The 13,381-nt window shown below is 42.7% G+C and overlaps 1 protein-coding gene across 1 annotated transcript in view; it reads left to right on the top strand.

Moving 5' to 3' along the window:
- The first annotated feature begins 1,141 nt into the window (after window positions 1-1,141).
- EGFL6 (EGF like domain multiple 6) overlaps window positions 1,142-13,381 on the top strand; it is a 36,302-nt gene continuing 24,062 nt past the window's right edge. The window contains exons 1-2 of the mRNA XM_038757124.1: window positions 1,142-1,233; window positions 11,858-11,970. Of these exons, the coding sequence (XP_038613052.1) occupies window positions 1,142-1,233; window positions 11,858-11,970 (205 nt within the window). The remainder of the gene's footprint in view (window positions 1,234-11,857; window positions 11,971-13,381) is intronic.

Here is a 13,381-nt window from a genome sequence, read left to right as displayed (position 1 = left end):
TACCATTATTATTATTTAGCTTCTTGTGGGAAGGGAATGTGTCTGTTTATTCTGTTGTGCTCTCCCCAGGTCTTAGTGCACTGCTTTGCCCAGGGTAGGAGCTCAGAAAATACGATGCATGCAGATTTAACCCGATCCTAGTGGGAAGGAAAGCAGAGAGGCCTGGAAACAAGCATTTGGGCTGTGCAGGGAGGTCTTAGTGCACCGCTTTGTCCAGGGTAGGAGCTCAGAAAATCTGATGCATGCACATTTAACCCGTTCCTAGTGGGAAGGAAAGCAGAGAGGCCTGGAAACAAGCATTTGGGCTGTGCAGGGAGGTCTTAGTGCACCGCTTTGCCCAGGGTAGGAGCTCAGAAAATACGATGCATGCAGATTTAACCCATTCCTAGTGGGAAGGAAAGCAGAGAGGCCTGGAAACAAGCACTTGGGCTGTGCAGGGAGGTCTTAGTGCACTGGTTTGCCCAGGGTAGGAGCTCAGAAAATACGATGCATGCAGATTTAACCCGTTCCTAGTGGGAAGGAAAGCAGAGAGGCCTGGAAACAAGCATTTGGGCTGTGCAGGGAGGTCTTAGTGCACTGCTTTGCCCAGGGTAGGAGCTCAGAAAATACGATGCATGCAGATTTAACCCGTTCCCAGTGGGAAGGAAAGCAGAGAGGCCTGGAAACAAGCATTTGGGCTGTGCAGGGAGGTCTTAGTGCACCGCTTTGCCCAGGGTAGGAGCTCAGAAAATACGATGCATGCAGATTTAACCCGTTCCTAGTGGGAAGGAAAGCGGAGAGGCCTGGAAACAAGCATTTGGGCTGTGCAGGGAGGTCTTAGTGCACCGCTTTGCCCAGGGTAGGAGCTCAGAAAATACGATGCATGCAGATTTAACCCGTTCCTAGTGGGAAGGAAAGCGGAAAGGGCTGGAAACAAGCATTTGGGCTGTGCAGGGAGGTCAAGGAGGAGGCGGATCCTCGCCCTCTCCCGCCTCCTGTCTATGTCACCGGGGCTGAGGGCGGGCAGGGGGCTGCAGTGTGAGCCAAGGACTGGTCCCTGGTGCTGGACGGGAGCATCTCCGCCTCCTGCCAACCCGGGGCGATGGGCAGAGGGGCCGGGGCGATCCAAATCGGACCGTCGGGACCCTCACCTTGCTCCGACATGGTGCTGGCCCCCCGCCCCTCCAGCCTGGGGCTCTGGCTGGGGCTCTGGCTGGCCCTGGCCAAAGGTGGGTCGGAGGCAGTAGCCAGCAGGTGAGTGTCCGGCCAGGGGCTGGGCGAAGACGGGGCTGCCCACTTGGAGGGATCTTCGGGTGCAGGCGAATAGCTGGTGCTATATATATGTATATATGTTTGTACATATTTATTACTCTATTTCTTTATTTATTTATTTTACTTGTACATATCTATTCTATTTATTTTATTTTGTTAGTATGTTTGGTTTTGTTCTCTGTCTCCCCCTTTTAGACCGTGAGCCCAATGTTGGGTAGGGACTGTCTCTATATGTTGCCAATTTGTACTTCCCAAGCGCTTAGTAAGCGCTCAATAAATACGATTGATGATGATGATGATTATAATAATGTTGACATTTATTTTTGCGCTTACTCTGTGCCAAGCACTGTTCTAAGCACTGGGGAAGTTACAAGGTGATCAGGTTGTCCCACGGGGGGCCCACAGTCTTCACCCCCATTTTACAGGTGAGCTAACTCGAGGCACAGAGAAGCAGCGTGGCTCGCTGGGAAGAGCCCGGGTTTTGGAGTCAGAGTTCATGGGTTCAAATCCCGGCTCTGCCAATTGTCAGCTGTGTGACTTTGGGCAAGTCACTTCACTTCTCTGGGCCTCAGTTCCCTCGTCTGGAAAATGGGGATGAAGACTGTGAGCCCCCCATGGGACAACCTGATCACCTTGTAAACTCCCCAGCGCTTAGAACAGTGCTTTGCACATAGTAAGTGCTTAATAAATGCCATCATCATCATTATTATTATTATTAAGGGACTCGCCGAAAGTCAGCTGACAATTGGCGGAGTCGGCATTTGAACCCATGACCTCTGACTCCAAAGTCTGTGCTCTTTCCACTGAGCCAAAATAATAATTATTATTATGATGGTATTTGTTACTACGTGCCAAGCACTGTTCCAGGCGCTGGGGTAGATTGATGCCTGTTTACTTGTTTTGATGTCTGTCACTGTAAGCCCGGTGTGGGCAGGGATTGTCTCTCCCTTTTTTTTTTCTGTATTGTACTTTCCAAGGGCTTGGCACAATGCTCTGCGCACAGTAAACTCTCAGTAAATACGACTGAATGCACGAATGAATACCAGGTAATCAGCTTGGACACAGCCCGTGTCCCTCATGGTGTTCACACTGTTAATCCCCATTTACCAAGATGAGGTAACGGAGGCACAGAGAGGTTGTGACTTGCCCAGCGTCACACAGCAAACAAGTGGCAGGGGCTGGTTTAGAACCTACGACCTCTGAGTCTCAAACCCACGCTCTTGTCACTAGGCCATGCTGCATCTTGGGGGGCTGGTGATTTCCTCTCCTACTGCCCCTGCTCTTGGGGGTGGGGAGATGGGATGTTCATGGGGGGCTCTGTGTGTGTGTGTGTGTGTGTGTGTGTGTGTGTGTGTGTGTGTGTGTGTGTGTGTGTGTGTGTGTGTGAGACCTGCACACTTGACAGGTGAATGAATGAATGAATGTTGACAGTAGCTGACTTTAATAAAAAATTTTGCCATCTGTTAGACGTTCATTGTGTGGCAAGCACTGGGCTAAGCGCTAGGGAAGGTAGGGTACAATCAGATAGGCCCCAGTCTCACATGAGGCTCACAAAGTCGGAGGAAGAACAGATATGTAAATCTGGCCATTTTTCAATTCAATCAATCAATCAATCAATCGTATTTATTGAGCGCTTACTATGTGCAGAGCACTGTACTAAGCGCTTGGGAAGTACAAATTGGCAACACATAGAGACAGTCCCTACCCAACAGTGGGCTCACAGTCTAAAAGGGGGAGACAGAGAACAAAACCAAACATACCAACAAAATAAAATAAATAGGATAGAAATGTACAAGTAAAATAAATAAATAAATAAATAAATAAATAAATAAATAAATAGAGTAATAAATGTGTATGTATTTCCTGTAATTCAGGAAACCGAGGACCAGAGAAGCTAAACCACTTGCCCAGGGTCGCACAGCAGGCAAGCAGAGGAGCCGGATTCCATCCCAGGCTTCCTGACTGCTAGTCCTATGTCTTTCCAGTAACTGCTTCTCTGAATCAATTAATTGCACTGTATACAGAGCACTGTATTAGGCACTTGGAAGGGTACAGTATGGCAGAGTTGGTCAAAGTGTTCCCAGCCCAAGGGAAGTGGACCATTACTGACTTTCCACAACAAAAACAAATAGCTGCCTCAGGGTTATTGTGTATGGTAAGGATGTTTGGGGTGGGCTCACAGGAAAGATAATAGGTTCACTATTGTTGTACAAATCCTTGTCTGTTTGAGTTAGCCCAAGAGCTCCTGAAACAACCCACCTCCTCCTCTCCCTAACCCCCAAACTGCCAAGAGCTTCAGTTGAATCAATGTCAAGACTATTTACTGAGCATCTACTTTGTGTGGAGCACTGCATTAAGCTTGGGAGAGTGCATGAAAGTAAAAGCAGGAGTTCCAGTATTAAAGTTCACATTTAAAATCCATTTTCACATGCCTATAAACTTCCATTTGCCTTTTTTCCCTACTTAAAAAAAAGAGGGGGGGGGGGGGTGAGTAAGAATCTGATCCCTCAGGGAAATGTCTTGGTCATAAGAGGGTTTATTTCTTTTTCCTTTTCTGCTTCTGGTTTCCTTATGTTATACGTGCTGTTTGTTGTGTGGGGGAAAGACTTTTCCTTCCATTCTGTTAAGCTTTTCCAAAGATTGAATACAAAAATCAAAAGACTAGTGAAATGTGTGATTGCAGGTCTTAGTTTTATTTAACTATTAAAAACCATTAGCAGAAGCATTTTATATTTATCTTAAAAGTTGGACTTACTTTCCTCAAACCAGGAACAAAACCAAAGGGATGCAGAGTTAGTTTCTGAGAGGAGATTAATGGAATTATGCAAGATCGGGCCTAGAGAGTTCCAGGGTTTCATTTGCAAAGTGCCTTAAAATTAAATTAAGAGCCGTTAAACTCCAAAATAAACTAGGGAATCCACGGCAAAATCTGCACTATATTCTCTTCAAGATGTAAAGTGGTTTATTTGTTTAGTATCAGGTTCATGAACTGGTATGCTTATTATCAGTAAATGGAAATACGCTGTTCCAACAGGTTCAGAACCGCCAAGGTTCAGCTTTTCAGGAACTGCACAGGGACAAGGCTTTAAAAACTCCAAGCTGGCAGTTACAGAAAACACACTTGGGTGAAAGCCAGGTGATCTTAGCAGAGTTTTGGTGTGTGTTGGTTATTTCTTGAAGTTTCAGGCATTATATTACAAACTCTTTCTGTGTTCAAGCGGTATCTTATTTCAGAGAAATCCAGCCCTACGAATTAGGCAAACTGAAGCAGTGAGTTGCTATCATTATAACAAGAAAAGTTATTCAAAGGAATTCAAAGGTCAACACCAGCTCCTAACCCAACTTCTGTTCATTCATTCAATCGTATTTATTGAGCGCTTACTGTGTGCAGAGCACTGTACTAAGCGCTTGGGAAGGACGAGTTGGCGACATATAGAGATGGTCCCTACCCAACAATGGGCTGTTCTGTTCCAATTTCAGCAATGGCTAAATTTCATCACAATCTCAAATTCTATGACCTCAAACCTCCAGGTAAAAGTAAACATTGAAGGAAAATCTTTCTTCATTTTTATGAAACATATGGAATATATATTAGTAATGGAATTTGAGTGCCCAGTGGGAGCCAGCATGGCCCAGTAGAAAGAGCACAGGCCTGGGAGTTGGAGGATTTAGGTTCTAATCTAAGTCTGCTGTGTAATCTTGGGCAAATCCCTTAACTTCTATGTGCCTCTGTTTCCTCCTCCCTAAACTGGGGGTCTGTTACCTTTCTCTCTCTTACAGTGCAAGCCCCATGTGAGATGGGGACCGTGTCCAATCTGCCTGTCATGTATGTACTCCAGTGCTTAATGCAGTGTTTGGCACATAGAGGCCACTTAACAAATACCATTATTATTACTAAGTTCTTAGGCAGATACAACAGAAAGAGGATATATTCCCCACCCACAAGTTTCTTAGGCTATGCTGGGGAAGAGGTTTTCGTTTATGTGGGTTTTTTTGTATCTTAAGATCCTTATTGAAGTACCTAAATACTGCCAGATGCAAAGGACAACCAATTACAGACTTGGAAGATGGGGTGGAAACTTGTTGGGGAATCATTCCTCCAAGCGCTACAAGGAAACCCCAAACCTTGGGAACCAGCACTGTATGTAAGCCTTGAAGCAGATCCGCAACTTGCAGTCATCCACAAAAACTTTCACAACCTGAGCCCAGATGTTTTAATTGATCATTTTTCTGCTTAGTTGTCTGTTGGCCCCTAAGCTTGGCACTGAAGCCAGCAAAAATTGTGCAACTTCTAAAAACTTTCTTTGCGATTCTAAATAATTTTCTGGGAACTCTACCATAAACCAGTATATTAAGAATGTGAATACAGTGACCTTTGCAGAAAAGCAAGATAATGAATATACACTGCACCATGTACATAATCACTGGAATTCACTTTTGATTGTTTCTGTAGTTTCAGAACATTTAGAATCAGCTCAGGGGTTTAAGAGGGGAGAGAGCCATTCTTCTATCGTGTGAAGACACATTGCATTTCTCTGGTGAACTGAAAGCATGGATAACTAATATCAGGGTCATGGGCTTCAAATTGATTCTTTCTCATTCCACCCTCCTTGTTCCACACAGTTTCAGTTGAATGTAATCCTTGCATATACTCAATTTTCCCACAATCTAGGGCTCCTATCCCTAACATATCCTTTGTTAGGGAAAACATGAGTTGTAGTATTTATAAGCAAGTTACCTACATGGCCTGAAGTACAATTGGTCTCTAAACTGATTTTAGAATCACTCTTGACCTTTGACTTTGGTTAGCAGAGAAGCAGCGTGGCTCAGTGGAAAGAGCCCGGGTTTGGGAGTCAGAGGTTGTGGGTTCTAATCCCGACTCTGCCACTTCGCTGTGTGACTTTGGGCAAGTCACTTAACTTCTCTGGGCCTCAGTAACCTCATCTGTAAAATGGGGATTAAGAATGTGAGCCCCTTGTGGGACAACCTGATTACCTTGTATCCCCCCCGCCCCACCCAGCACTTAGAACAGTGTTTGGCACATAGTAACTGCTTAACAAAAGCCAAAAAAGCCATCATCATCACCATCATCCTTTCTTGAACATTCTATCTTTACTTATCCTAGCGTTGGGCTGGATAGAGTCCCAATTTTTCCTTAATTTAACTTCCATTATCCAGGCTTCATGAGCTTGAAATTTCCAAAACTGAGATCCCATGCTGCTCATCTCCTAGCACCATAATTGTCTTTCCCTTTATTCCAGACTCAAATGGAAATATTCACTCCCGCTTATCATGGTATTATTGAATGCTTTCTGTGTGCTGAGCACTGTACTAAACACTTCGAGAGTATAACACAACAGACACGTTTCCTGTCCACCATGGATTTACAAGGTCTTTCTTTCTCAAGACCCCTGTACGCCTCTCCTTTCTCAACCTTTTTTCGTATCAGTTTCTCTGATTTGCCCCGTTGAAAATCAGAGTTTCATTTAAGTGAAGTAACTTCTTCCTGAAATGCCGTCGAATCGTTTCCGATCCATAACGATTCCATGGACACACCCTCTCCAGAACATCCCATCTTCTACCATAAAGTCATTCTGGTATGTGTATCCATAGAGTTTTCTTGGTAAAGATATGGAAGTGGTTTACCATTGCCTTCTTCCCCAGTGAATTAACTATCCATCTCAAATATTGAGTAACCAGTTAATTGTCACCCTCCTACTTATGTTTTTCTCCTCCTCTTATGAGTCGTCTTTTATTATATAATGGAATGTCCAGGACTTCCAAACTAAGGTGAGTATGAATTTGGGGAATTGCAGAGGTTGAATAAGTTCCTAAGATATAGCCTGAAACCTTAATTCATGGTTTTAGGAATTAACATTTAAAGCAAACTTCCAAACAGATTTTAGAATTTAGGGAGCTGCTCCAACTGATGAAATCATGCTTTATTGAAATTTTCAAGGACGATTTAATAAATTCACAGCTTTTCTTCAGCATAATATACTGAGATAAAAGCTCTCTTCCGCCCTTCAAAGCCCTACTGAGAGCTCACCTCCTCCAAGAGGCCTTCCCCCTTTGTCCTCTCCTCCTCCCCATCCCCCCAGCCCTACCTCCTTCCCCTCCCCACAGCACCTGTATATATGATTGTACAGATTTATTACTCCATTTATTTTACTTGTACATGTTTACTATTCTATTTTGTTAACGATGTGCATTTAGCTTTAATTCTATTTGTTCTGATGACTTGACACCTATCCACGTGTTTTGTTTTGTTGTCTGTCTCCCCATTCTAGACTGTGAGCCCGTTGTTGGGTAGGGACCGTCTCTATATGTTGCAGAAGTTGTACTTCCCGAGAGCTTAGTACAGTGCTCTGCACACAGTAAGCGCTCAATAAATACGACTGAATGAATGAATGGATAAAATAGCACTTTGCTCTGCTGAAACCCTACTCTTACCCTCTTCTGGAGAGAGAAGAAACACTTCCCCACGTGGTAAAATGGGAGCTTAATGAATGAACTAAGATATTACCTGTCCGTGCTTGCTCTGACATAGGAGACCCAGGGCCAGACTGAGGCTCTGGAGTTCTGGCTCAAAGGAAGTCCAGTGGAAATCCAAGTCAAAATGCATCCATTCATGACCTAGGCAGTGAGGGCATGCAGTTCCTAACACAAAATTGCCCCACAGTGGCTATCATGGAGTTAAAAGTCAGGGTAGAGAAGGGAGTGACTGCCAGGATGGCTGCTGAGGGCGCCCAGGGGAAGTGGCTCCCAATGGTCACTAGTTCAGGAGCTCCTGCCCAAAGACTATACATGAATAATTATGGTATTTTAAGTGCATACAATGTGCAAAGCACTGTACCAAGGTTCTACAGTAGATGGAAGGTAATCAAACTGGACACAGTCACTGTCCCTCATCGGGCTCACAGTCTAAATAGGAGGGAGAAAAGGTACTGAATCTCCGTTTTACAGATGAGGAAACCGAGGTAGAAGAACATGTTCTACTCACCTAGCTTTGAGGGCATCTTCATAGACTCTATTCTTAGCCCATCATCTTGTCCCAGGTGAAATATAATGAACTGGTCACAGACTTTCTTCACCCTCATAAGGAGGCATGACGGAAGGCTTTGACTTGGATGCTACTGCCTGGAGGAGATGGGACAGAAGGAAGGAGAAGGATAAGATATCTTCTCTACTTAGGCCTTCAGCAATCCCGGTGACCATCTCAGGGTGAAGGATGAGCAGACTGGGGAATGGAGTTGTGTGCAGTAAAGCATGGATTCAATAGACAGCCATCCTTAAGAATATTGTTAGAGAAATGTACTTCACCTGCCTAGCAGCTGGATTTGAAGCACAGCTTCAAATTCTCCCTTTGCTCCCTTTGCTCTTGCTAGTTTGTAAAGTGGTCAAAGTATCCAAAGCAATCCGTCATTATTATAAACTGATTCAACTCGTGGTGGAACATTGGAAACCAATCATTTTCTCTCTCTTGCGAACTGGGAATGGAAATCTCTAAAATGTAAAGAGGAACATCTACCCTTCCTCCCATCCACCTTCTTCTCAGCAGGGTCTTGATATTGCCCTCCATGAGTCTCTTTCTTCTCATCAGTCCCACTCCCCAAGAACAGATTCCCACATTCTTGCTGGGCTTCAGGGACACCTCTTTCACCTGCTCTCCCTTCTTTCCCTGCCACCCTGCTCCCAATTCCTGTGCTCTTCACAAGGGAGGATACACCCTGCAAGAATCCATCTCCTTCATGAGGTCTTTTGTGGAGAATGAAAGTAGCATCGGTGGAAATTTAAACAGGGTCAAAAAACAAAAGGAGAATTTTTCCAGGCAATAAAAACAATTCTGAATATAGGATTTCATTGTAATTATTTGTTCCATCCACAACTTTTAAATTATTTAAAAAGCAGCCAGAGTGAACGTGTGTGTATGTATGTATATACAGCGACAAAGTTTTTTTGACTTTTTGCAAGTGGACAGTTTCAGTTAGAAATGTGATCTTTTTTCTCAGTCTGACATTAATTACCTGGTGATTTTGTTTGCAGTTCTCTAGCCATTAACGATTTCATTTTAATCCTATGCAAAGTAAATTATGTTCAGGTTCAGTTAAATAAATGGCCAGTTGTGGCATTCTGAAGTTGAATCAGTAAAACTCCATCTGTATTTCGCCATTTGGAGCTGTTTCTGAAAATTGGCTGAACCTCTTTAAATAGAAAACATGTTATTTTTATGAGAATTCCTATGACTTTCAGTAAAGCATGGATTCAATAGACAGCTATCCTTAAGAATATTGTTAGAGAAATGTACTTCACCTGCCTAGCAGCTGGATTGGAACCACAGCTTCAAATTCTCCCTTTGCTCTTGCTAGTTTGTAAAGTGGTCAAAGTATCCAAAGTAATCCATCATTGTTATAAACTGATTCCCAAGAACCTTTTATTTTTTTTTGTTTTAGTTTACATTAGCTTGAATTATGTATGACCAAACTGATTTTGATAGCCACTGTTAGGATGCCTTTCATGCCAAAAGAACCCCAGGACAGTGACTGTGTGGAGTTTTCTGCTCTCTGGTATAGGGTTCCCAACCTCTTCATTGGGGGCAAAGAAGGGCCCCCTTATTAGGAGTATAGTCATGGATCCTGCTTTTTAAACCACTTTTGATTCCCCAAGCGATTGCAGTTAACATTTTGGGGGGCTTTGAGTTTGGCACCTTTTATAACGTCATAAAACAAGTCCTTGGAGAAACCAATACGATTTCAGATTTACACACTTCACCTCTCCCCTGGAGTAGGGCTGTGAAAACAATAAAGCATGAAGGAAAAATAGATTTTCTGATGGATGCTTTCCATTGGAGAATAGGGGATTTTCAAAACGTGAGAAAGTTCTTTAGCATCTAGTTTCTTACACTTGAGTAGCCTCTATACAGAAGTTATTCAATGCCTGTCATAACCATTTATATGAGAAAGACCTGTGCTAAAGAAGTAGGTTTGGCCATCTGTCTGACGGAGCCTGGAAACTGTCAACTAAGTCTTTAGTATAAACGTGCAATTAGTTTTTTATCATATTTCAATGGGTTACAATTAGCTTCCTGTGTAATTTCAACTCCGCAAAATTTCGAGAGTCCCATGGGACTTGTTCAATTGCCTCTGCATCCGCCAGCTTTGGCTCTGCTGGCATTCAGGCTGCCCCTGCAGAATGAAAAATGAAACAATTATCTGCCCTCGGCCATCAGTGAAATTGTTTTCAAACAAAGGTCACATCCTTGGTCAGCTTTTTGTCTAACTGCTTGTTAGAAATTCATTAATACTTGGGGAAATGGTAGGTCTGATTATTTTTCCCCGCTTCTTTGAAGTGCAATGCATTGTTCACCCTAAGCATAAAGAAACTTCAGAGAAAATAACTAGTCCCTAGAATGGTTATAGTCTATGGGTCTTCAGCCCTCTGCTTTCAAAGACCACCCAATTTCAGCAGTTCCCCCTGCTTCTGATGTCTTAATTAACGGCTACATGTATTTTAGATTAAACTAAGTACCAAAGAAAGTTGAAGTTTTGGCCCCTGTGATAATTTAAGCAGAACTACTTCATTACGACAAGTTTTTTTTTATTTCTAGGTTAGTATATAGTATCACTGTCAATAACTACAGACAATAATGGGAAGTTTTCCTTTCTCCTTGCACAAACAGCATTATAACCTAGCAGAAAGAGCATGGTCTTGGGAATTAGAGGACCTGGGTTCTAATCCTGACCCTGCCACTTGACTGCTGTGTAACCTTGGGAAAGTCACTTAATTTTTCTGTGCCCCAATTCCCTGATCTGTAAAATGGTGTTAAGATCCCTGTTCTCCCTCCCCCTTAGACTGTGAGCCTAAAATGGGAATTAAGCATCTGTTCTCCCCCCTGCTTATACTGTGAGCTCCATCCTTCTAGTCTGTGAGCTTGTTGTGAGCCAGGATTGTCACTCTTTGTTGCTGTATTGTACTTTCCCAAGCGCTTAGTACAGTGCTCTGCACATGGTAAGTGCTCAATAAATATGACTGAATGAATGTGGGACAAGGACTGTGCCCAACATGATTGTCTTTTATCTATTCCAGGGCTTAGTACATTACCTGGCATATAATAAGCACTTAACACATACTATTATAGATGCTACACTAGATGCACAAAGATCTGAATGCTATCAGATGGTGCTGATGATAGCGTTATAATTATTTACATTAATGTCTGTCTCCCCATCCAGACAATAACCTCATTGTGGGCAAGGAATGTGTCTACCAACTCTTGTGGTATTGTACTCTCCCAAATGCTTAGTACAGTGCTCTGTACACAGTAAGTGCTCCATAAATACCACTGATGATGAAGAAAGTACATGGGATTGGAAAAAAAATGTGAATTTAGGCCACAATTGCAGTACCATTGAGTTAACTATTAATCTAGAAATCAGTGCATTAAGTGGTACCCTGTCAGCCTAGAAGAGGTGATGCAAAGTGCCCATTGCCAAGCAACGATTTACACACTGACACATTCTGGCTCATTAAATATGGTCTATGCATAAGCCCTGGATTTGATACATTCCCTGACTTGCTTATGCTGACTTGGTATTTTGTTCTACAGCTCCAGAGGCTACAGACCATTGGCTTTTACAAATCAGCCTGGAGTTTGTCACTACGGAACTAAGCTGGAGTGCTGTTTTGGCTGGAGAAAAAACAGCAAAGGATACTGTGAAGGTAATCTTGCACACTCATCATTGACTAGCTTTGGAGATTTTTAAAATTTAACAGCCCAATAGAACAGAACTTTGCCGATTGTTTTTCCAGCTGTGGGGTCTAACTAAAAATCACTGGAGTCCAGACTTGTAGCTGATAAAATGTATTTAAATATTATGGAAAAAGTCCTTAATGGCTCTCATCTCCTCCAAAATTTGGCAAAACATAGTGAGTCTGGAAATAATGTTACAGACACATGTGTCTTTTTCTAAATGTATCAGTATTCATCTTAATAAAAATTAATACTTGGAAAAATTTCAAAGGAAGAAATGTTTATTAACCATTTTTGATGATTTTCATATCCTAAACTTGTTCTTAAAGAATGCAGAATTAATAGTATTAATTAAGCACGCTCTGTATGCAAAGCACTGTACTAAGCTGGGGTGGGGGGAGTAGAGAGACAGAAAATTAGGCACATTTCCTGGCCTTCAGGAGGCTCACAATCTATGAATATTTTAGAGTAAAGATCAAAGAATGTGTAATAAGTGGCAAGAGTAAGCACATCCATTTGTTTCCATTTGAGATTTTTACAACAGTCTTTGCTTTTGCATTTGCTAAACTCTCTTCCCTGGCCTACCAAACCTGCCTTTATTTCGCTCAATGTATGTGGCTACTTTTGCTGTTGGATAGTTCTCAGTTCTGCCCTAGAACATGCATTAAAAACACACATACCGACTAGAACCCAATTACAGAGTCAGGTAATGTTCTTCAAAAAAACTCAAGCTGGTTTGGACTCAGCATACTGCATTATCCAAGAAATTGTACACTCCTGATTGGCAGATCGTCACCCCCCAAACCCTCCAACACACACACGGACATGTCTCCAAATTTTATTACTTTATCACCGATTATAGATGACTAATTCCTCATTATAACACAGTTTGCCACCCTTAACTGCTAGTGATAGAGCTGGGAATACAACCCTGGTCTCCTTACTCCCAGGCTTGTAATTTCTCTTTGCATTCCTGATGGTAGAGATGATCGGCTGTTCTAGCTGCCAGAGTCACTAATTTTGTATATTATGAAGAGGGACATAAGCTTGAAGCTTAACGTTTGGAAACAATTATAGCAGGTAGGTGGGACAGTTGTCCAGGAATGGCCCAAAAGGGGATGGAGGCTCAGTACCAGAAACCATCCCAAATGCCCAAAGAAACACAGTGGTATAATACTAAAATGATCATTTTATTTTCCTTTAGTGGGGTTTAATTAAGGCATGGGCCGACTGCAGTTTCTCTTAAATCTGGTACTCTGGCCAAACTAAGAGTGAGCACATAAGAGAGATAATGTGGTAAATAAGAGCCCAAATGTTAGCTTTGTGTTCCTGAACAGGTGATACAGACATTAGGGACATGATAAGTTCATTTTGGCCAGG

This window comes from Tachyglossus aculeatus, chromosome 15 (assembly GCF_015852505.1).
Source record: "Tachyglossus aculeatus isolate mTacAcu1 chromosome 15, mTacAcu1.pri, whole genome shotgun sequence".
NCBI lineage: Eukaryota > Metazoa > Chordata > Mammalia > Monotremata > Tachyglossidae > Tachyglossus > Tachyglossus aculeatus.
This window is presented reverse-complemented; position numbering and strand designations above follow the sequence as displayed.